General features: G+C 38.5%; 1 protein-coding gene across 1 annotated transcript; it reads left to right on the top strand.

Annotated features, from left to right (window-relative positions):
- The first annotated feature begins 1592 nt into the window (after positions 1 to 1592).
- AGA (aspartylglucosaminidase) lies at positions 1593 to 19348 on the top strand. Its single transcript, XM_007496087.3, has 9 exons — positions 1593 to 1899; positions 4331 to 4484; positions 5878 to 5990; positions 7258 to 7370; positions 8577 to 8688; positions 9436 to 9511; positions 13226 to 13333; positions 14586 to 14719; positions 16443 to 19348. The coding sequence occupies exons 1-9, from the start codon at positions 1740 to 1742 to the stop codon at positions 16541 to 16543; spliced, it is 1071 nt and encodes a 356-aa protein (XP_007496149.1). The 5' UTR covers positions 1593 to 1739; the 3' UTR covers positions 16544 to 19348.
- The last annotated feature ends 1994 nt before the right edge of the window (positions 19349 to 21342 follow it).

Raw genomic sequence — 21342 nt, 5'->3', positions numbered from 1 at the left:
GTACTTTTTCATTGTTCAGTAAGGAGTTTACAACTTTATCTTCCCCTAAAGTATGCCTAAGTATGGGTGGAGTAATGTTAGAGTTCCCAATACATTCCTGATCAAGTACCTCCATTGTTTAAATGGGAAATAACCTTAACCATAACCTTGAGATAATGTTACAAGATAGAGTCTGAGAAATTTTAAGATTCTCACATGGTAGGGTTATAAATTGGCCTAATTTCAATAGAGTTGTGTCTCTGGAAGTATAGTTTCTGAAGAAGAGGTAGAAAGACAAGGAATAGCTAGTCAGTCAATGGAACAGTCAGAAGGCACACATTTATCTATTAAGTTCCTCATTTTATATAGGCATTGTTCATGATGAGCTAAACAATTAGAAAAATAATAACAAAGATCAGTGATCACAGATCACCATGATAAATAATAATGATGAAAAAGTTTTGAAATATTTTGAGGATTGCCAAAATGTGACACAGACTTGATATGAGCATATGATGTTGGAAAAATGGCACTAACATTTGCTAAAAGCAAGGTTGCCACAAACCTTACATTTGTAAAAATGTAGCGTCTTCCAAGTACAACAAAATAAAGCACAATCAAAAGAGGTGTACCTGTAATTGGTTTCTTTTGTTATCATAATGCATTTTTACTTTATCCACTTAAAAACAATTCTGAGGAGGGGTCCATAGGCTTCACCACAAAGGACATCATGACACAAAAATGAATCATTTAAGAGTTTGGGACACGGGGAGTCAACAATTTTTAAGTGTTTGCTAAATGTTAGGCACTGTTCTGAGAATACAATGTTAGTAAAAAGAAATGAAATATTTGGAAGACCACATGTAAAAGGAGTCAGGAAGATCTGGTTCCTTATATTGTCTTAAAGAGTGCTCCAGGCAAGTCGTCTGCTAACTGCAAAATAAAGTTTTATTAATTAATATTAGTTCTATAATTAGAATTTGTTCTATAATTATTAGTTCTATAATTAGAATTAATTAATTTTAAAATCCCTTCCAACGCCAAATCTGTGCTCCTACATTGTATTTACTTATCCATGGACATATTGCACCCTAAGATACAATTGGAATGTAAGCTCCTAGAAGAAGAGGTTTTTTGCTTTTAAAATTCTTTTTATCCAAGCGTCTAGCACAGACTGGGTGAGTGCTCACAATCGCCACTAAGCTGAAGGATGGCGGTGGAATTATTGAGTTTCACACAGTTAAGTTAAACCCCGATCTGGGGCATCTGCCCCACCCCCAGGCCCTCCCCTCGCACTACTCCCTCCCCACTACTCCAGACACAGCGCCCCGGCAGCTGGAAGGCGATTCCTCCCTAGCACAAACTAAATGTTCTATCCTCCTATGTCAAGGTGCAGTCCTTGGTGGCCGCCATTTGGTGCAGTCCTTTTGATTCACGACCCCACCTACCACGCTTCCCAGTCCCAAAGAAGTAAAAAAGAGAGAAGACCAATCTCCAAGGCATCACAGTAACCTTTACACAGGCAACTCCTATACTCTCGCCTAGTCCTACTTCTCGCGGGATTTCGCCAGATTCCGGAGACTGAACTTCTTCCGGAAGCCAATTGGTCGAAAGGGACGTGAGTGGGCGGGGTCAAGAATCCCTGAGAAGGGTGTTGCGCAGACGCCCAGGTCTCCCGCCCCCTTTTTAGGCCTGCAGGTTCTGGGTTCGAGCTGGTGCGTTCTGTGAGTGTGCACTGGAACTCCAGGAAGAGTAGCGCAATGTGCTTGGAGTCAGGTTCCTGGTTTCTGCAGCCCCCGGGGTCGCCGCTGCCCCTGCCACTGCTCCTGTTCCTGCTGCTGACAGGGCACAGCTTGGGCAGATCCGACCCGCTTCCCCTCGTCATCAACACTTGGCCTTTTAGGGGTGCAACCGTAGCAGGTGCGGGTCTAGAGTTGGGGGAGAGAATGTGGTTCGGTTGGGTGGGGCGGCATCGAATTTAACTCCCCGAGAGATCCCTCCCACCAATTTCGTTTTGTCTCTTAGCTGGGGGAAGCTAAGCAGTGCTTGCTAACCCGGAGACATATGACGGGAGAGGGGAACACAGGTCCTTGTCTCTCCTTCCTGGGTTGTATCTGAAATTCTTTTATCTCCTGAGAAATCCAAGTAACTCTAGGAGTTGAGAAATGAATCATTAAGACAAGAGTAGAATTGTTTAAGATAAGAGAGGAAAGAGAACCTTTGGACTCAAAAGTAGAAATGAGTTCTTGGAATGAAGTCAGCAACAGCTTTCAAAAGTGGAAATATGAATGTACATTGACATTTGCCTGATACACTCTGGGGTGCTGTCATTGAGGAAAGGCATTTTTTAGCAAACATCTCCCCAGTAAAGGCCCCCTTGATCCTTAAGGTGATGGTCTGATATGACACCGGGTTCTTTTTTTTTTTTTAAACCCTTACCTTCCGTCTTGGAGTCAATACTTGAGCGGTAAGGGCTAGGCAATGGGGGTCAAGTGACTTGCCCAGGGTCACACAACTGGGAAGTGTCTGAGGCCAGATTTGAACGTAGGACCTCCCATCTCTAGGCCTGGCTCTCAATCCACTGAGCTACCCAGCTGCCCCCATGACACCGGGTTCTTAAGGGCCATGGTGTCTGAACTCAAGCTGTGAAAAGTATGCCTAACCTGGAAAGACTTCTAGGAAGGCCAGATAATAAATTTCCTTTCCTTTAAGGACTGGTCTACCTAAAATTCCATATGCACTGGTCTGTAGAGAATGGGTGCTTTTGTTTCATTTCGTTTCCTCTAGCTCCAGCTACTTTTGAAAAACACTGCAAAATGTGGGACCTAGGTTATGAGATTGTTGAAATGGAGAGAATACTTGTAATTCGATATGTGCAGTAGTGATGTTTGAAGTCTAATATTCCACCAAGAATGTTATCTAGCCTTCCAAATAATTCACTTTTACTAGTAAAGGCATGGAGTCAGCTGAGGATTTGTGATTTAAGAAAAGGTTACAGGGAGTTGGAAGAGAGTTGGAATCATACAACTCCTGGGCTTTGACATTTCAAGCTTTTCCTTTAGTATTCTGTTCCAAGCTTTATTTCTGAACCTGGAATCTAATACGTGTATATATTTGGCTATTGGCTAGCCCTTTTTGTTTAACCTTAGGGGACTTACTGTAGGGTTTGCTTTAATAAAGGTAGTATATTCTATTTCAAAGATGCATTTCATCTTAGGAAACACACAATTGTAAATTCTCTTTCTATATGCTTTGTTTTATATTTCTATTATAATAGAAATCCACTGGGCCATAATTTTAATGTTTCTCCATCCAAACTACCTTTGTGTAGCTAATCTGAGTTTTCTTTTTTTTAGAAACAGGAGGAAAGAATGTCTCAGCTTTTTCTTACTTTCTTCCTCAACTACAATCCTTGGTCTCAGGACCCAGGCTGTGTCACTAGGAAGAACAGAAGAGAAAGAAGACAAAGCTTTGAATCAATATCCATATTTTTATTGAGCTCAATTAAATGGCTAGAGAAACTCCTTTCCTTCATGAAGCTTTTTCTTTTTTTTAATTTTAAAAATGAACCTACTGTGTTGCAAAGATCTGTGCTAGACCCTGGGAATACAAAGTATGAAACTATCCCTCTTCAGAGGTTTCTTTGGTGACTTCAAAAAAGCATCTATGTAACTCCATCAGGCACTTAGCTAAGCACTGAGAATGCAAAGAAAAAGCAAAATTAATCTTTGTCCTCAAGGAGCTTAAACTCAAATGAGGGAAACCACATGTACATACAAAATAAATAAAATATATGGAAATAATCTCAAAGGGGAAGGTCTGAAGAATGTCTCTAAAAAGGCAGGGATCCTAAGAGTCAGAGTTGAGGGTAGAGGGATGAAGGGACAAAGAGGGCAAAGACTCATGGATGGGAGATGGAATGTCCTATGTGAGTGTGTAGGAATAATTGGCAGGAAGACTGAAAGATAGGGAGGGACCAGATTGTGATGAACTTTAAGTGCCAAACAGAAGAGTATATTTGATCTTATAGGTAACCAAATTAGAGAAATTTTGGCAGGTGTGTGGAAGATAGATTGGGGTAGGTAGAGAATTGAGGCAAAAAAAGAAGAAAAAAAACAATTAGGATGGCTATCTCAGTTAACCACAGTGAGCTACAGTGGTGGCTCTTATGAGTGGAGAAGAGATGTAAAAGAAATTGTGGTTTTAGAAATGAGAATATTTGGCACCAGGTGATACAGAGTCGATTGAGCAGTCTAGGATGTAAACTTTCTTGAAAAACTACTTGATTTCATCTACTTGATTCATGCATTGCATGCATCAGCTTTTAAATCATTGTGTTTTTGTTTCACAGCATGGCAAGAACTTCAGACTGGAGGTTCTGAATTAGATGCAGTTGAAAAAGGGTGTTCTTGGTGTGAGAGCAATCAGTGTGATGGCAGTGTAGGCTTTGGTGGGAGTCCTGATGAATTTGGGGAAACAACACTGGATTCCATGATTATGGACGGGTAGGTACACGATTTAAAGTGGTAATTTGTGGGAAAGCTTGTTGATGTTTGTGTGTACTCTTCTACGCTAAAGACATGGGCAGAAAAAAGAAGGTATGGACCTTTAGGGAAGAAATATTAGGCTAGAATGGAATGACCTCTGATGAACAAATGGTGGTCACTAGGATCTCTTTCAGCTTTAGGAATTGATAACCCAATACCAAACAACTTCAGCTTTTCCATATACTAATCAGACATGTGACTTGTTTATTATGATTATCCTTTGGAAACATCATTTTGTTTGAATCTGGGAGGAGTAATGATTTAAGACTATTGAAAAGTGACTTCCTGATTATCTCTACCTGACTTTGTTAGATCGTTCAACCTTGTGCCTTTAGTGATTTCTTACTTACAGCTTCCAACTTTATCTTAAAATATCCTATTAATGCATTTTTCTTTTTCTTTTGTCCTTGTTACTTCCCAGTGACTCTGTCCCTTATACTCTTCCTCTCCTCCCTTCTAACAAGCACTTGTCAAGCAAGTCAAGTCAACAAATTTGACCACTGGCTCTGAAAGTCAGGGGTCCTGAGTTCTAATCTCACCTCACTTCTGCTACCAAAATTTGTGACCTTGGGCAAGCCCCTTTACCTGCTCAGGTTTCACTATCCTTATATGTGAAATGAAGAGATTTGATTACATGATCTCCAAATACCCTTCCAGCTCCAGATGTGGTTTGCTTCTAAATCTGAAAAATATATGTCTCATTCTGTAGTCTTTCTACCCCAGATGGGAGACATACTTCACCTCAAGTTCTCTTGCTGTTCATCTTTCTGTGAATCAGAATTCTATAATTTTTCACTGTATCCCTTCCATCATTGTGGCCAGGTCCACAAACATCTTTAAAAGAAGCCAGGAATGAAAAGAATTATGATTGCTATTAATTATCATAATTCAAACCCCTTGAACAAGGGTTGTCTTATTTTTCCTTTTGTATCCCCAAGACTTAGCATGGTGCTTTGTAGACAGTAAGTGCTTAATAGAGAATTAATCCCATCCATTCAATAAATCCTTTAGATTTGAAATGGGAAGTAGACTAGGAGGAAGAGAGCAGAAAATAGATTTAGGGAATAAGATATAAAGGAAAGAAATTATTTTAAAATTTAAAGCTTTTATTGTCTTCCTAAATAGGTGATTTGGGTGGGGAGCAAAATTTTTCTTCTCAAAACTGGAAATTATTGTCCATGTTAAGTTTTGCAAAAAATAAAAATTAAATAATCCACACACTATATTCCCCTTCCAGGTGAGTTATATTCATCAAGCAAGCAATCTGAAAACTTTGTCAGTTGCTTGCCCACAAATTCACCACGTGCATTTGTGAACCTTAAGACTGACCTTTTTCCAAATTTCTCTCTAGCACCACCATGAAAGTAGGGGCAGTAGCAGATCTCAGACGAATTAAAAATGCTATCGGTGTGGCAAGAAAAGTATTGGAGTATACGAAGCACACACTTTTAGTGGGAGAATCAGGTACTGTGTTTCTAATTCTATAAAAATATTCTGAGGAAAAAATGTGCTGCTTGGGAATCAGAACCCAGTCATTTAAATCTGTGATTTGATTTATAATTTAAGCTATTTTAAAAAGCAGGGACATTGAAAGAAAGATTTACTTGTAAATGAGAATCATTACCTTTATCACATATTTTTATGCAATTAAGATAGCATACTTTTTTTCTAAGTTAATAAACATTACAGAACTGTCTGGTTTTAAAACTACAGAAGCTTTTGAACATTTGTGGGCGTATTTGTACATTTCCTTGGCTTGGCAACCACAGTAAAAAGAAGTTTAGATTTATTCTTTTCATTCTATGAGGATTTTATGTTGATTACACTTTGTTTTCTCTTAATTCTCAAAGGTAGCATTCATTATGTCCAAGAACATTAAGTGAAAAATGTAGTTAGTACCTTGAGCATTGTAATTAGATCACAACTTCCATAGTTGACTACCTGCTGTGTAAAGTACTCCTTTACCTTGAGCCTAAAATTATCCTACCTCAAACTACCTGAAGCTTCCTTGAGCCTAAAACTTCCTCCTCTAAATTCCAACAACACACTAGAGGAAGAAATCTTTTTTAAAAATCAGCAAAACCCATCAGTACATCCCCACCAAAACCAAAACCTTGACATTTTCCACACTTGGGGAACCCCTGCCTTTGCAAACAAATTGGGGTTGGGGAGGTGATTTCACTAGACACAAGTTCAGAAGATATTAGGTTCAAATGTGCTAATCCTTAATCTTCAGTAAACTCTCACCATCCAATTTCCTTGTTCCTGCTCCATGGCTCCTGACAATTACTGGCCAAAGTATTCACCCTCTATCCATATTTGGGGGTAGGGGTTGCATTAGGTAGAGTGGAGAATAGGTTGCAATCAGGAAGGTTTATTAATGTACTTTTTCCCCCATCCTTATTTTCTTCATGTGCAAGAGAAATGTTTTTCTCCCTACATAAATTCATCATTCACTCTAATTTCTAATTTTAAAAAAGGCTTCTTTTATTGTTCCCATTTTAATATGCAGCTTTATGTCAAACCTCTGGCTGGTGGGGAAATGAGAATTTTTTTCTCTTTTAACCCATGTCAAATAATTTATTCATATAGTGATTTTATATATACACACACACATATATAAACATATATACTCACCTGAAAAGCACATTTCAAAGTTTAAATTGCTGTCTAAATCCTAGTTACTCTCATCATCATTATTATTGTTTTGTTTTTATCCTAATCTCTATAGCCACCCAGTTTGCCGAAAATATGGGGTTTGCAAATGAGGAATTATCTACCAACACTTCTCGTTTTCTCTATTTGGAGTGGCTGAGCCATAAATGTCAGCCAAATTTCTGGAAGGTATACATGTTTAGAATGCTACTAGTCATCTGATGTTGTTAGAATATGTTTGGAGCTAAAAATGTGAATTATTTGAACAATTTAAATCATTTCCCCTATATATCCAAAAATATTTGATACTTTACTATCAGCATGTTTCCTGTGCCTTGAAGTATAGAGACAGGTTTATATACTTTGAAGTGTAGACCGAATCTTGCTAGGGATTGCCACTCCTTAGCTGCTAATGACTTGACTGCTAGTGGATATTGTGCATTTATTATATTAGTAGGCCCTTTACCATTATGTTAATGAGCTTTGTCCCCAAGAAGGAGTTTCTCCCCATCCCAAGAAATGCTGAATTCTCCCTCTGGCCTCACTCCATCACCAACCACTGCTAGAATAGCAAGACTGGACTTGTGGGACAGGCACCTGGCCATGTTCACAGTCCATGTATGGGACATTAGAAGTCTCTGTCAGTTCATATGTTTGACATGGATAGAGGGAGGCATCAGGTTCTCTGCTGCCTTTAGTGAAGAAATATGTACTTCTATTTATTTGTCTTTTTAGCTCTTTATCAATTCCAAGGGAGAATTTGTTTTTGTTTTTAAAAATCCAGGCATCTTATTCTGACCATAGTAGATAATTGTAATTCCAGTGTTTAGTCATCAGCTGTGTACCTGATTCTGTTGAGAGCACCTGTTTAGTTACTGAGAATTTCATAGTTTAGGTGAGACAGATCAATACCCATTCTAACCAATATTGTCTAGAAAAAGTTAAGTTAAAATATATGAGTAACCATTTCCTATTATAAAATACAAATATCAGAATAGATAATCAGGAAACTGTCCACTTAAATATAACCAGTATTTGTATTGTGCTTTAAGGATTTTCAAAATGCTTTTTTATATATTATTTAATTTATTCCTTCTATGTGATGTAGGTGCTATTACACCCATTTTATAGATGAGCAAACTGAGGCAAACCAGTTAAGTTCTTCAGAGTCATATAGCTAGTAAAGTGTCTGAGGTTGGATCTGAACTCAGGTCTTTCCTTGAGTTCAGACCAAGAACGTTATACTTTGTCACCTAGCTGCCACAGTCACCACTTTACATTCATTTTCCTCTTTCCTTATGGTTGGATACAATTATTGGTAGGTTGTGGGGTTTTTTTAGTAGATGTTTTTAGAAAAAATACTTATAAAAATTGTATTTGAAATATTATTTACAGAATGTTATACCAGATGCATCAAAATTCTGTGGACCGTATAAGCCAACTAGAGTCCTTGAACAGCAACTTCACACCTCTGAGAAAATAAATATTCACAGTCATGATACGATCGGTAATTCTCCTTTAATGAATTTTTCAAATTTAAGGAATTAGAATTTTTTAAATTGCTTTTGCTTATTTTTCAACTTGTCCATGACTATATTCTAGGAGCCTGATACTTTTATAACATTAAAAAAAAAAAAAGATAAACTCTAGGAATAAACTTTTCCTACTAAATCCCAAGTAAGAGTGGACTTTTCCCCTGTGGCATCTGGTTGCCATTTGGTGAATTATCTCCTCCAGGATACTGAGTAACATCCAGGAAATATCCTTACCAGCTAATGAATATTCAAGTGCAAGCTTAAAAATCCATTTTTGATTTTCAGTTCAATTCTTGGTTTCTTTGAGCCACAAAGTCAAATTTGTGTACATCATTATTTCTGAATGGTGGTCAGAAAATTACCATCAGTCTCTAGATCATGTAACCAATTTTGAAAGGTGACCTCACATTTTTAGGAGAAAAATGAGAGGGTAGCACCACTTCCACCAAAAAAGTAAATTATGAAAATGGCCCATTAAAAGCCAAAAGGTCAAAAGTCTCTGGTTCATTGACTCTACATTAAATATCATGAATGATGTTTTCACTCTTCCTCAGTTTGCTACTTTTGTCCCTTTACCTCTTTTTTGAAAACAGCTAAGGGGAATGGTGTTCTAGGAGTTTGGCTAACTTTATTGCCCAGTTATTTAATTGTATTTAAGAAATCTTTTTGATTTGGTATCTGCTAATTCTGTTGTGTATTGCTTTGTTTTTAATTCCTAGGCATGGTTGTAATCGGTAAGACAGGACATATTGCTGCTGGCACATCTACAAATGGTGCAAAGTTCAAAATTCCTGGGTCAGTGTTTGATAGATGAAAAATATTTTTCAAGATGGTGAAAGCACTGTGCTGGATCTGGAGGGATAAAAACAAGACTTTATCCTTGTTCTGAAGCAGTTTATAGCCCATGTGGGGCCTGTATTCCCTTAGAGGAATCAACTCCAGCCCTTTCTGAACAAGCCTTTGGTATACCATCCTTAAGGTGACAGCCACCATCCACTTCCACGCCAGGGAAACCCTTTCCTTTCTGGATAGCTCTTGCTTTAAGGAGTATTCACTTCTTTCAAAGGGAAATGCTTCTCTCTTCCATTTGCACTCATTGCTCCTCCTTTTGCTGTCTCATGTCCAAACAGACTAGACCTTCCATGAAACGTCTACTCAGATGTTAGAAGCCAGCCGTTGTGTTCTCCAGGCCATGTATTCTCAACCCTCTCAGACTGATCATGCCCTCCCTACTGGCACCCCAGAGCTCACACCCTACATGTGCCCTGGCCAGGGCTGATCACTGATGCGGGACAGCCACATTTAGAAGAGCTTTTTTTAGTTGCCGTGTTACTATTGGACTGTACGCTGTCACCCTCAGCCTTCCCTTACAGTGTTATCTTGACACACCTACCTCACCATAATTTTTTAAAACCAATTAATGATATTAATCTGTAGTTTTATATTTTGGCCTATCTTTGCCAGGTTTTAGCATCAGAACCATGTTTACCCCATAGGAAAAATTAGAATGCCTATATTTTTTAAACCTTTACCTTCTGTATAATTTCTGAGAATAAAGAGTGGCAAGGACTAGGCAATTGGGATTAAATGACTTGACCAGGATCACACAGCTAGATGTGCCTGAGGCCAAATTTGAACCCAATTCCTCCTCATATCAGGCTTGGCTCTCTATCCAGTGTGCTACCTCATTGCCCCACCTTTATTTGTAAAAGCTGTTTTCTGCCATTTAGGCATGAGCATCCATGGTGGTAGCATATGTTAATAAACTGACTCTGTCTCATTTCGATTGAACTCTTTAAAGTTTGCCAAGCATTTTACATATGTTTTCTCAAAACAACTTTGTGAGGCAGTTATAGGCATTGGCATGCTCATTTTACGCAGGAGAAAATTAAGGCCCTGAAAGGAAGAAATGTCTTGCCCAATTACCTGCCCCTTCAGGAGCTTAGTTAAAACACATATACATTGGAGGGAGCAGGCATTCCCAAACAATCTATCAGTTGGAAGGAATCTCAGAAGCAGAGCTAATGTCAATAAGAACCCATTTACTCAGCAATCTACTACTTTGCATGGTCTCTCCAGGCCTGGGTTCAAATCTCACCCTTTCTATTTACTCCCTCTACAACCTTGGAACATGTCACTTTATCTGCACCTATTATATCTCACTTTGTGAAATACCTAGGATTACAAATTTAGAATCAAAAGAAACCTCCAGAGCCATTTGATCCAGCTCTCTTGTTTTACAAATGAGGAAATGGGTCCAAGGTCACACAATAATTCTTTGTCATCCATTCTGCCTTTGGCATTGAAGCAACATGACATGGTAGATAAAATGCTCTGCATTCAGTGAGAAGGTCAGAATATGAATCCTTCAGACACACACTAGCTGGGTGAGTCTGGGCCACTCATTTACTGTCCTATTCCTCAGGCAGTTCCATTTTACCCAGAGAGGCCAGATTGGAGAAGGAGGCTCCCAGATAGAGAGTTCTCTCCCCTAGGAGGTCCCAGGGTTTTGGTGAGAGAAGGCTGCAGAGGCTATGTGAGAGTTCAGGTGCTTGCTGTGTGGTCAGTGTCCTAGAGGACAGTGCTCTTTTCTCCAGTATACCCATTGGGGGGGGATACTCATCATTTTGCTTGTTTTCTTCTGTGCCTTTGGAAGAAGGTAGATGACTCTGTGCCCATGATCTGCTCCAGAAACCCACTTCTGCTAAGGCTCAGTAAGCCCTCTGCAAGTGGATTTACAGTCTCAGATATTGTTTCTTGTGATTCCACATTTCCTCCTGCTCACATACTCTGAGTCACCCCCTAGTGGGGAAGATGTCTCGGCATGTTTCCTCCATTTCAGGCTATTGCCCACTTGATCAGATTTCCAAGAGTTTAGGGAGATGGATTTTTTTTCTAACCAATCCTTTTAAAGTGCATTCCATCTCTCTCCAAGAGCTTTCCTTTTTCCAAGTGTTTTCTAAGCACAAATAACATGCACTTTTATAGGCCACTACAAAATTCTTAATCTTGGAAGTAAAACACTCAATCCCTATAATTCTTGTTGATAGGTTCAGTGACATGGCAAAAGGTCTGTTTGGTTCTAAAGACCCTTGAGGGAAGCTTGATTGAGAGCCAACTTTCTCTGCCTTTTTGTGGTATTGCACCAGGCTGATGTGCCCACAAAAAGCCTTGTCAATTGCCAGGGCACAAGGATGTGTTTCCCACAACTATTATCTTCAGGAACTTCTCAGGAAGACGTTGGTGATCAGCCATATGCATCATGTGACTTCCTGTCTCTTCTTCCTGTTGAACAGACTGCAAGTGCCCCCTCCCTTCTCTTCAGTGCCCTAGTCCCAGCAAAGGTCCCAGTGTTTGGCAGTGTTTCACAGACACCAGACTGGCATGAACAGAGCTCAGAGCAGGCAGCCCTTAGCTCTAGGGAGGCTGCCCTGGATAAAGACTCATCAGTAGGTATCAAGAAGCCGGGCAAGGACAGGGAAGGATCTCTACAACAGCATGTGCAGCATCTGCTGAGATTATAGGAGGGCATTCTGAGGGTTTCTTGGTGGGGTGGATGAGGTTCTGGAAGAACCTGGAGCATCTAAGAGATTCTAACATTGAAAACTAGAAGAATAGTTTGGGGTGAAGTCATGGAGGGCCTTGAAAGCTCTGCCAATAAATTTGTATTTTATCTTGGGCAGTGAGCCACCATTGAAGTATTTTGAAGAGAGTTGCAGGATATAAACAAGGTATAGGGAGATGAATCTACTGGGTCAAATGAAGTTGAAAGAAGCTGAAGGCTTTGGAGATTAGTAGAGGAGTCTAATGAAATCTCTACAGTGAGATGATGAAGACTTAGGCTAGGGCCTTAGCAATGGCGATCAGAGGCATCAAGCCTCCTGTCCTAAAACCAGGTAAAAATGTAATTGGGATAGAGTTAACAAATAAAAATATGGTTCAACTTAGGTAATGTGAATTTATGGTTTTCTAAGTCAGTATGTCATGCAGGAATCTGTTTCTTTTTGAGTTGGACACCATTGTTCTAGGTGACAATTGACCAAAGTCTGCTTTTACATATCTGGTATCAAATGCCACACCCATTGGTAGATGTAAAAATCTCATCTAAAGAATGATCCTCTTTTTTTTTTTTAACCATTAACCATTTAACCATCTTAGAATTAACACTGTGCATTGGTTCCAAGGCAAAAGAGTGGCAAGAGCTAGGCAATGGGGATTATGTGACTTGTCCAGGGTCTTACAGCTGGAAAGTGTCTGAGGCTAGATTTGAATCCAGAATCCAGAACATCCTGTCTCTACTAGTTTTCAATCCTCTGAGCTACCTACTTGTACCCTAGAATAGCCTTTTTTTTTAAAGTTCTACATGTAATAATAATCATGGGGTTCATATTTTTGTTTGGGCAGATTGCTCTGTAAAAGTCTTTACTGGAAAAACTCAGTAAACTGATAAAAATATACATTCTAACCTTTTCTCTTATATGTAGTAATTAATTTTCTGCCATTTAAAAGTCGTGTAGGGGATTCTCCAATAGCAGGAGCTGGCTCATATGCCGATAGCACTGCTGGAGGGGCTGCTGCCACTGGAGATGGTGACATCATGATGCGCTTTTTACCCAGGTAAGTTTCTTCTTGGCCTAGTGCTTAAGTTAGAGTTATTATTGGTGAACATCACTGTTAGGACTGATTTTTTTTCTTGCATTATATTGGAATGTTTTCTCAATTAAATGTGCCTCCACAGAGGTTTGTACTTGCCTTTGAGCTGTCTGTGCAGAGCTGTTTTGTCTCGGGTTCCATAGACTTACTAGCTTGTATTCCTTTTAATGACCATTATTGTCATCAAAAGTATTTATGACTTGTCCTTCTGGGATAGAGTAACATTTTCCCTAATTTACAGATGAGGAAACTTAAGTACTGTTTAAGTAATTTGCCCAAGGTCACTCAGCCAGTCAGTAGAGAAACTGTGATTATTGATGGCAGAAGTGGGAAACGCAGTCATTGTATACAAGTAATTGCTGAAAGGTGGTCATTATGACTGGACATTGTGCACACTAACAGCATTTTGCACGTAGACTATAACAGCATTTTTCTTTTAAATGGGTCCTCCACGCTTTATGACTTCTTGCTATAGTGACCCAGCTGACACAGTTATTCAGCTGTAACAAAAAGAATTCATTCATCTTTTATTTAAAATTAATTGGTGGATTAGTTGGAAAGACATCTATTGCATCAAAGCTGATATTTTCACTGAGCCAACTTATTTACCTATATGATTGCATTCATTCTGCTGAACATGATAACTTTTGAACCAGCTCAAAATGTATAATTTCAGGTATATTAATTTTAGTCATTATTTATTGAAATAAAGTGGTAGAATAGAAAGAATGCTGGTTTTGGAATCAAAGGATTTTAAGTTGGAATTATAACTCTAATAATAACTGTAAGACATTAGACAAATCACTTAATTTTCCAGAGTCTTAGTTTTCTCAGCTTCTAAGATGAGGGATATACTAGATGTTCTTTTGGGTTCATTCCATCCCTAAATGATCCTAACTTTGGGTGGTTTCTTTTCACATATCTGTGGGCTTGCAGTATTAAAATTTATCCATATTGTAGGCCAGGGACTCTTAACCTGAGGTCTGTGGGTGTTCATCGGATCTGTGGACAGATTCGGGGAGAGTCTATGAACTGGAATGGGCAACCTTTGGTTTTCCTTCATAATTTTATGCCTTTTATTTTGTGTATTTAAATACATTATTCTGAGAAAGGGTTCATGTTTTACCAGCCCGACAAAGGGGTTCCTGCTGGGAAAAAAAAAGAATAACTTCTGTTCTAGACCTTGTCATTAACTTTCTATTTTTCTTTCAATTAGCTACCAAGCAGTAGAATATATGAGGAATGGAGTTGATCCAACTCTAGCTTGCCAGACAGTTATTTCCAGAATCCAGAAATATTTTCCTGAGTTCTTTGGGGCTATTATATGTGCCAATACAACGGGAAGTTACGGTGAGTTATGTTTGATAAGTGTTCACAAATTCTTATAACGTTACGCTTATTTTTTTTAAACTCTTACCTTCTGTCTTAGAATCAATTCTAAGTATAGGTTACAAAGCTAGGTAAGTGGGGTTAAGTAACTTGCCTGGAGTCAAGCAAATAAAAGATATCTGAGGCCAGATTTGAACCCAGGATCTCCTGGCTCCAGCCCTGGCTCTCTATGCATTGAGCCACCTAGCTACTCCTTACACTTAATATTAAATTGCACTTTTTCTGTTAGCTCTCTACAGGATATAAAACATGCGTAGTACCCTGTATTTTCAGTAAATGTTTACTAGTGACAGTATAGATTACCTTAAGTATCCAAAGGATGCCTACACATCAACCTGAAAAACATGCCATATCTATGCAAGCTAAATCATGGTTCTGCCTTGGTTTGGACCACAGGCTCTATTGTGTCACACATTTTTACCTTTTACTTCTATCTGTTCTATTAAAGAGTCTCCTTCCTTTTTCTCATTTTCACCCTTCCTCTAAGTGTCATAGTTCCTTAAGTAGTTTTACTTATCTCTTGAAGTTGTACAAGGATGACCTTTCATTAAATATTCCCAATGTGTAAGCAGAAGAATAGGTAGAATTCATTGTACATTTTACCATATGCATATCCTCTGTGTCATCTGCCTTCTTTATAAACCTATCACAGCTTCAAAGCACTTGGAGATCAACCACTGTGCTGATGCTCATTAGTGAATGTTTAGATCACTAAAAAATACAACTTACTAATCAATGGGTCATATTCCCTTAGACTGCTTATTTTAGTTCTTTGATCTTTTCCTTCCCACAGTTCTCTATTTGAAAAACTTGAATTTGAGGAATTTGTTTTTCCTTTCTAAGTATTAAGATAAATATTCAGTATAAATTAGAAAAGGACTGAAGCATAAAAATATGTCATTGAATTTCTTCCACGAGTAAAAAGGTTCTTAGAAGTCCCAAAGATGAAATTAAGAGGATGTAACTATGATAATTAAGCAATTTTAGATTAATACAAAGTTAATTTGATGAATAAAGCTAGGAATGGTTTCTTGCACTTAAAGGTCCTTTATTCAGGCAATGATAGCAACAGAGGGCTCTGTCTCCAGGTATTAGAATGGAAGAAGTAAGTATGGACAGAAGGAGGGAACTATGGTAGTGTTGTAAGAGTGGTCACTTAGCAAAGGACTCAGTGACCATGCTCTGGCAGATGATGCAGCAGGAGAACTGGCTTGAAGGAGGAATAATGCCTCCTTCCCCAGCACTGATGGCTTTCAGGGCTTGTCCCTTTTTTGGTTCAGAATATAAAGTAAGGTCATGGAGGCTGCAGGGAGAGCCTGCCTGTTGCTTTGGTCCTCAGGTTCTGGGATCTCTACCACCCTATAATAACTAAGCAGGTCTTTCAGGGCTTTGGCAAATCTTGAGCAGAGGTAAGAAATAAAAAAATATTGAACAGATTGCTGTTAGATGAATAAATAAATGCTGCCACATAGTGGCAGGGGAAGAGCATCAACTCTGGAGAAAGAGGCCCTGGGTGACCTAGGTCATGGCCTCCTTGGCTACACAATGTGCCCTTCTGTAAGATAAGGGGCCACCGAAGAGGCTCTTCTGGCTCTAGAGCTAGACTTTGTAAAAATGAATATCCACTGATATATGTCTCCATCTCTCTTTTTCTTTTTCTTTCTCTCTTTTTCTCCTGCTCCAGGGGCCGCCTGCAACAAACTTCCAGGATTTTCTCAGTTTCGTTTCATGATTTATAATCCTCTGCAAAGTCAGCCAATTGAAGAAAAAGTAGACTGCATTTAATTCTTCTTTTCTGTCAACATCTATATTTAAAAGATGAAGGAAGAAACAAAGGCTGTAAAGGTTCACTAGCTGCCATTTTTGAACATGTTCCTGCAGTAGACCGTATTCCTTTGTGTCAATACAAGCGTCAGAGTAAATTTGTGCTGACACGGCACTCTCCATGTTCTTCACTTGAATTTTGTTTACCATGTCAAAATGCTGTTTAAACTCTGTTGCTTTCTCTGAATATGAAAAGGCATACATGGGTTAGAGGAATTTAGGATTTTTTTTTTCTTCCCGAGTTTCATGAAGTTAATACATTGAGAAGCGGTGTGGTACAGTTAAGAAACCCTGGCTTTGGCATCAGAAACTTGAGTTCAGATCTTGATTCTGCTGCTTATTACCTGGGTGATTTTTGACAAATCACTTAGCTTGTCTGAGTTTCCCCCTCTATAAAATAAGAACTAGATGGCCTCTGAAGCAGGAGTTATTAACTTGGAACCCATGAACAGAGAGGGAAGAGAGAGAGAGAGATTGAGAGAGAGAGAGAGAGAGAATTATTAATTGGTTTCCACTATAAACCTATGTTTTATTTTATGCATTTAAAAACATTGTTCAGAAAGGGGACCATAAGCTTGACCAGACTAACAAAGGCATCCATTTGAAAAAAGTTAAGACCCCCTGCTCTAACAGCCCTTGAGCTCTAAATCTTTAATTCTATTAGTGTTCCTACTATTACCATTGGGTTGTTTTTTAGGAAACTTCTCACTACCCCCTTTAAAAAATAAATGCACAAATGTCTCTATGAATGGCACTCTCTTTGAAATAACCAAGTATTTTAGTTGAGGAGCCAGAATGAGGCATGGCATGATTAGTCATGATTGAATTTCTGTATGTTATAGTGATTTATCCTTTATCACTGATTATTGCTCCTCTTATATCTAGCTTTAGCATCTGCCTTCTGGCAACTTGGAAAGGGAAGATTTCAGTATAGCATCTCATTTCCCTTCCATTTCTGATCTTCCCCTAATACTCTCAATGCCTTTGTGTGTGTAATGGAAAATGTGGGCAGTGTGCTGATGAACAGTTTTATTGATTAGCTTGCTCTGTGTCCATCTGAAGGAGCCCTTGTGGTAGATAGGCAGGATTCTCAAACCATGTTTCCATTATTATCTTTTACCAGTTTGCTGCATTTCTAATAGCAGTAGTTCATGTTGAAAGTGTTTTAATTTGGGAAACACGATCTGTGATGGAGCAAACCCATCCCTTATGGATTCTTCTCCTAGCTCCCATTCGACAAAACACTGAGTGTAGAGATCCTTTGCCCAGCCTGTGGACATTCCTTTCTCTTTAGTGTTCTTGAATTCTTCAGGTTCACACTCAGTGGTAATTTAGAAGTTAATACAAATTACCTATTATTAATTGGCACTTGTTTGTTTGTTTGTTTGTTTGTTTTTAGCATATTAACTTTTCCTGGTTCTGTAGATTTAGGATGAGAAGTTTATGGTTTCCAACTTAGTGTAGACAACTACAAATTTGGATATGGAGGAGTAGCCATAGAAAAAATTCCACAACTTCACACTTATCCTAAGTCATATATTATAACTGGTCCTTAACGGCTCCTGTGATATGCATGAATTTATGCAGAGGGTTCCTTAAAGTGTGTCTTTCAGGGCAGAGTTAAATTTCCTTCTTTGCTATGGAAATAATAAAAGTTCATATTTATATGCTACATTACAGTGGGCAGGTCCCTAGGTCTCTCTGGGATCTAGGCAGTTTTCTCTAAGCCTTTGAGTTGTAGAACATGTGCATATTTTTGCATGGGTAAAGGGATTCACTTTTCCTGGGAGTTCCCTATACCAGAGAAATCCCAGGTCCCCACCCAAAGAGAATGCTTTCAGTTTCTCTGCTACTTAAAGCCCACTCCTTTATAAAGCTCCAGTTTTTTTTATTGGGTTCTGATAGCATATCCAGGCAGGGAAACTTTTCATTAGATCAAATCAAATGGGATCAAGTCAAATGGGATAATAAGTGTAAAGTGCTTTGCAAACCTTAAAGATCTGTACACTCACTATTTTTATTGAATGCCTAGGTGTCTGTGCTGATGTGCTGGATGTGTGGTTTCCCCCCTTCTGTCTGATTTTACTACCTAGAAGACACTCAGCAGGCTATAAATTTGATGAGTAGATCATAGGGACACACTAGTGGCTCATTTCCTGTTCAAATAATTCTTAGCATTGCTAGCCATATAGGATTAATTATATCTTACACCTGGGCCACTAAAAAACACTTCACAGTTAAATGGCCTTCTGAAGATAGAATAGGAAGCATCCGAAGATTCCCAAAGGGACTCCTGACAGTGTTTAGACCACAACTTAGATGTTTGTGATTTTTAATCTAGTGTAACCAGAAGGCCCCATTCTTTCTGACTTTGTAAACCTTAACACTTATTTGCAAATTCATTAGCATTCAAAATGCAGGGAAGATCCTAAGTTCTTGCTTGTCCTAAATTAGTTTAAGGGCTACAGGGTCTAGATGGCCCAGGACTGGTTTCTGCTCCTAGTATTAGCATTCTCGTTCTCACTCTGATAGTTGAGACTCACTTGCAAGAACTCATTTGGTTGGGTTGTTATTTTTTTAAGTAGTAGGTAACAAGCAGGAATCTGTCATTTTTGCTAGACTAAATAATCTTGGTTTTATAACATTATCATTCCTACATGCCCTTCATTTCTTTGACAAGAATTATCTGATGTAATTGTTCTCAGATTGATTGCTTTATTAAATGGTCTATTAAAATTATTAAAATTATTCATTCTAAAATTTAAATTATTAAATTTTTTTTAAAGATATAAAAAGTTATCAGCATGTAGAGAGTGGGCTTTTGTTTTCATGATAAAGGAAGAAAGAGCTCCAGCACCTTGAGCAATCCCCCTATAGTAAATTTTTGAATGCTATAGAGGAGTCATAGTAATAATACTACTTAGCATGTGTATAGCATTTTAAGGTTTGTAAAATATTTTAAAAGATTGTTTTGTCCTCACCAAACCTAGGAGATAGGGAGATAGGTATTCTTATTATTCCCATTTTACACAAACCATGAAGCAAAGAGAAGCCAAGTGACTTTCCCAGCATCACACAGCTGGTAAATGTCTCTGTCTGAATATGAACTCAGATCTTCCTCACTCCAGGCCTGGCACTCTGTCCACTGCAACCACCTTCATTGCCTAAAAGATGGACATGCTTGAATAGATGGTGAAATGCCTCATTTAAGAGAACTTCTAATCAGTGGCCACAAAGATTTGAAATCCGTGTTAGTATTTAAAGAATATTGTGTTATTTTTAAAAAATATTTAAATATTTAAAGAATAATGTGTTAATTAATAATAATAAACTACAGTAATAATAAGGCACAAAAAATTATAAACCACTTTAAAGAATGAGGAACAGGAGGAGAAGCATGTTAATTGAAGTATATCTAAACGCATTGACAAAATCAGGGGATATCTGTTCTTTTAAACCTCAAGGAAAGAAGATGGGAATCTTAAAACAGACCAAGGGAAAAAGAGAAGGATGGATGTATTCACAGATAAGATAATGTTGAGAGAGTTTTTCTTAATTTCTCCCTTTTTCTATTTAAGAGGAAAGGGAGCAAAAAGATTTCTGAGTAAGAGTCCCATGCTGTGCAAACTGGTTGGTGATAGAAGGGTGTGGCTGGGAGTTAGTTACAGCTGGCAGTTGGAAAAGGGCTTTTTGTCTCTGGGTCCCCTGAGGAGAGGAGTATGTGGCTCACTCTCTTTGAGATTGTGGGGAGACTGAGAAATGGATTTAAGGCCTTAACAGCCTTATTGATTATTGATTATCTTGGATAGATATGTAGATAGATAGTGGGTAAATTATTAGATAGTCAGAGTAGAAAAATTAGGCCAGAGCCTGATTGGCAGAAGGCACTGCCTATGAAGGCAGATAGATTTAGGGTTTTCTAGAAAATTTTTAGTTAAGATTGGGATTTTAGGTATAGTTATAAGCTACTATAAGATTACTCTCACTTTCTTCCTTTCTATTTCCTATCCATACTTTCTTAATAATAAACTAAGTGTTTTGTGTTTAAGAAGCTGCCCTCCTAACTTGTGTTCAGACTCCTACCCCAAATATTTAACCCTTTACAATAGATGCCCAAAAAGATAAAAAGGGAAGAAGTGACACTGGGTGCCACTGATGCCTGGTGGGGTGAGCAAAGGATTCTTGAAGGAGGCGCCACTCCATGACATAAACCTTGAAGGAAGCAGCAGGTTCCAAGATGGTGTGACAAGAAAAGGAAACATTCCAGGCAGGAGCTGAGAGAAGGATATCATGTATGCGGATCAATAGCTAAGTAATTTTTGCTGGCAATGAAGATCATATAGAGGGAGTAATATGGAACCAGCCTGGAAAGGTGTTTGGAACCGTTTTGGGACAGACCTTAAGTATCATACATAGGAGCTTGTGTTTTATTCTGGGGCTAATAGGGAGCTACTGCTGTTTCTTGAGAAGGGATGTGGTCGGATCTGTGCTAGTACAGCAGATGTGTTGAAGGATGGGTAGTTTGGGCAAGAGATGTGAGAAGGACCCAGTCCAGTCTGGTTATATCTTCCTTTATTGTTCTCAATTTCTTCCTTTGGTCCAGAACAGCTTCTTTTTTTGGGACCCCTCTGTCTGGCCTTGGACCCCTTTTCGAATAATGCTTTAAAATAAAATATATAGAATTTAAAAGTAAACTTTTTTTTTTAACTTTCATGAACTTCAGATTTAGAATTTTTTGGTTGGGACAGCTAGGCAGCTTA

The sequence above is a fragment of the Monodelphis domestica genome, chromosome 6, assembly GCF_027887165.1.
Source record: "Monodelphis domestica isolate mMonDom1 chromosome 6, mMonDom1.pri, whole genome shotgun sequence".
Lineage (NCBI taxonomy): Eukaryota > Metazoa > Chordata > Mammalia > Didelphimorphia > Didelphidae > Monodelphis > Monodelphis domestica.
This window is presented reverse-complemented; position numbering and strand designations above follow the sequence as displayed.

Bases quoted from the DNA above. Each gene is read 5' to 3' on its own strand.
- AGA (XM_007496087.3), top strand. From the start codon at position 1,740: ATGTGCTTGGAGTCAGGTTCCTGGTTTCTGCAGCCCCCGGGGTCGCCG. The intron at 4,485-5,877 runs GTAGGTACACGA...ATTTCTCTCTAG, and splicing joins GATTCCATGATTATGGACGG to CACCACCATGAAAGTAGGGG. The intron at 8,689-9,435 runs GTAATTCTCCTT...TTTAATTCCTAG, and splicing joins TCACAGTCATGATACGATCG to GCATGGTTGTAATCGGTAAG.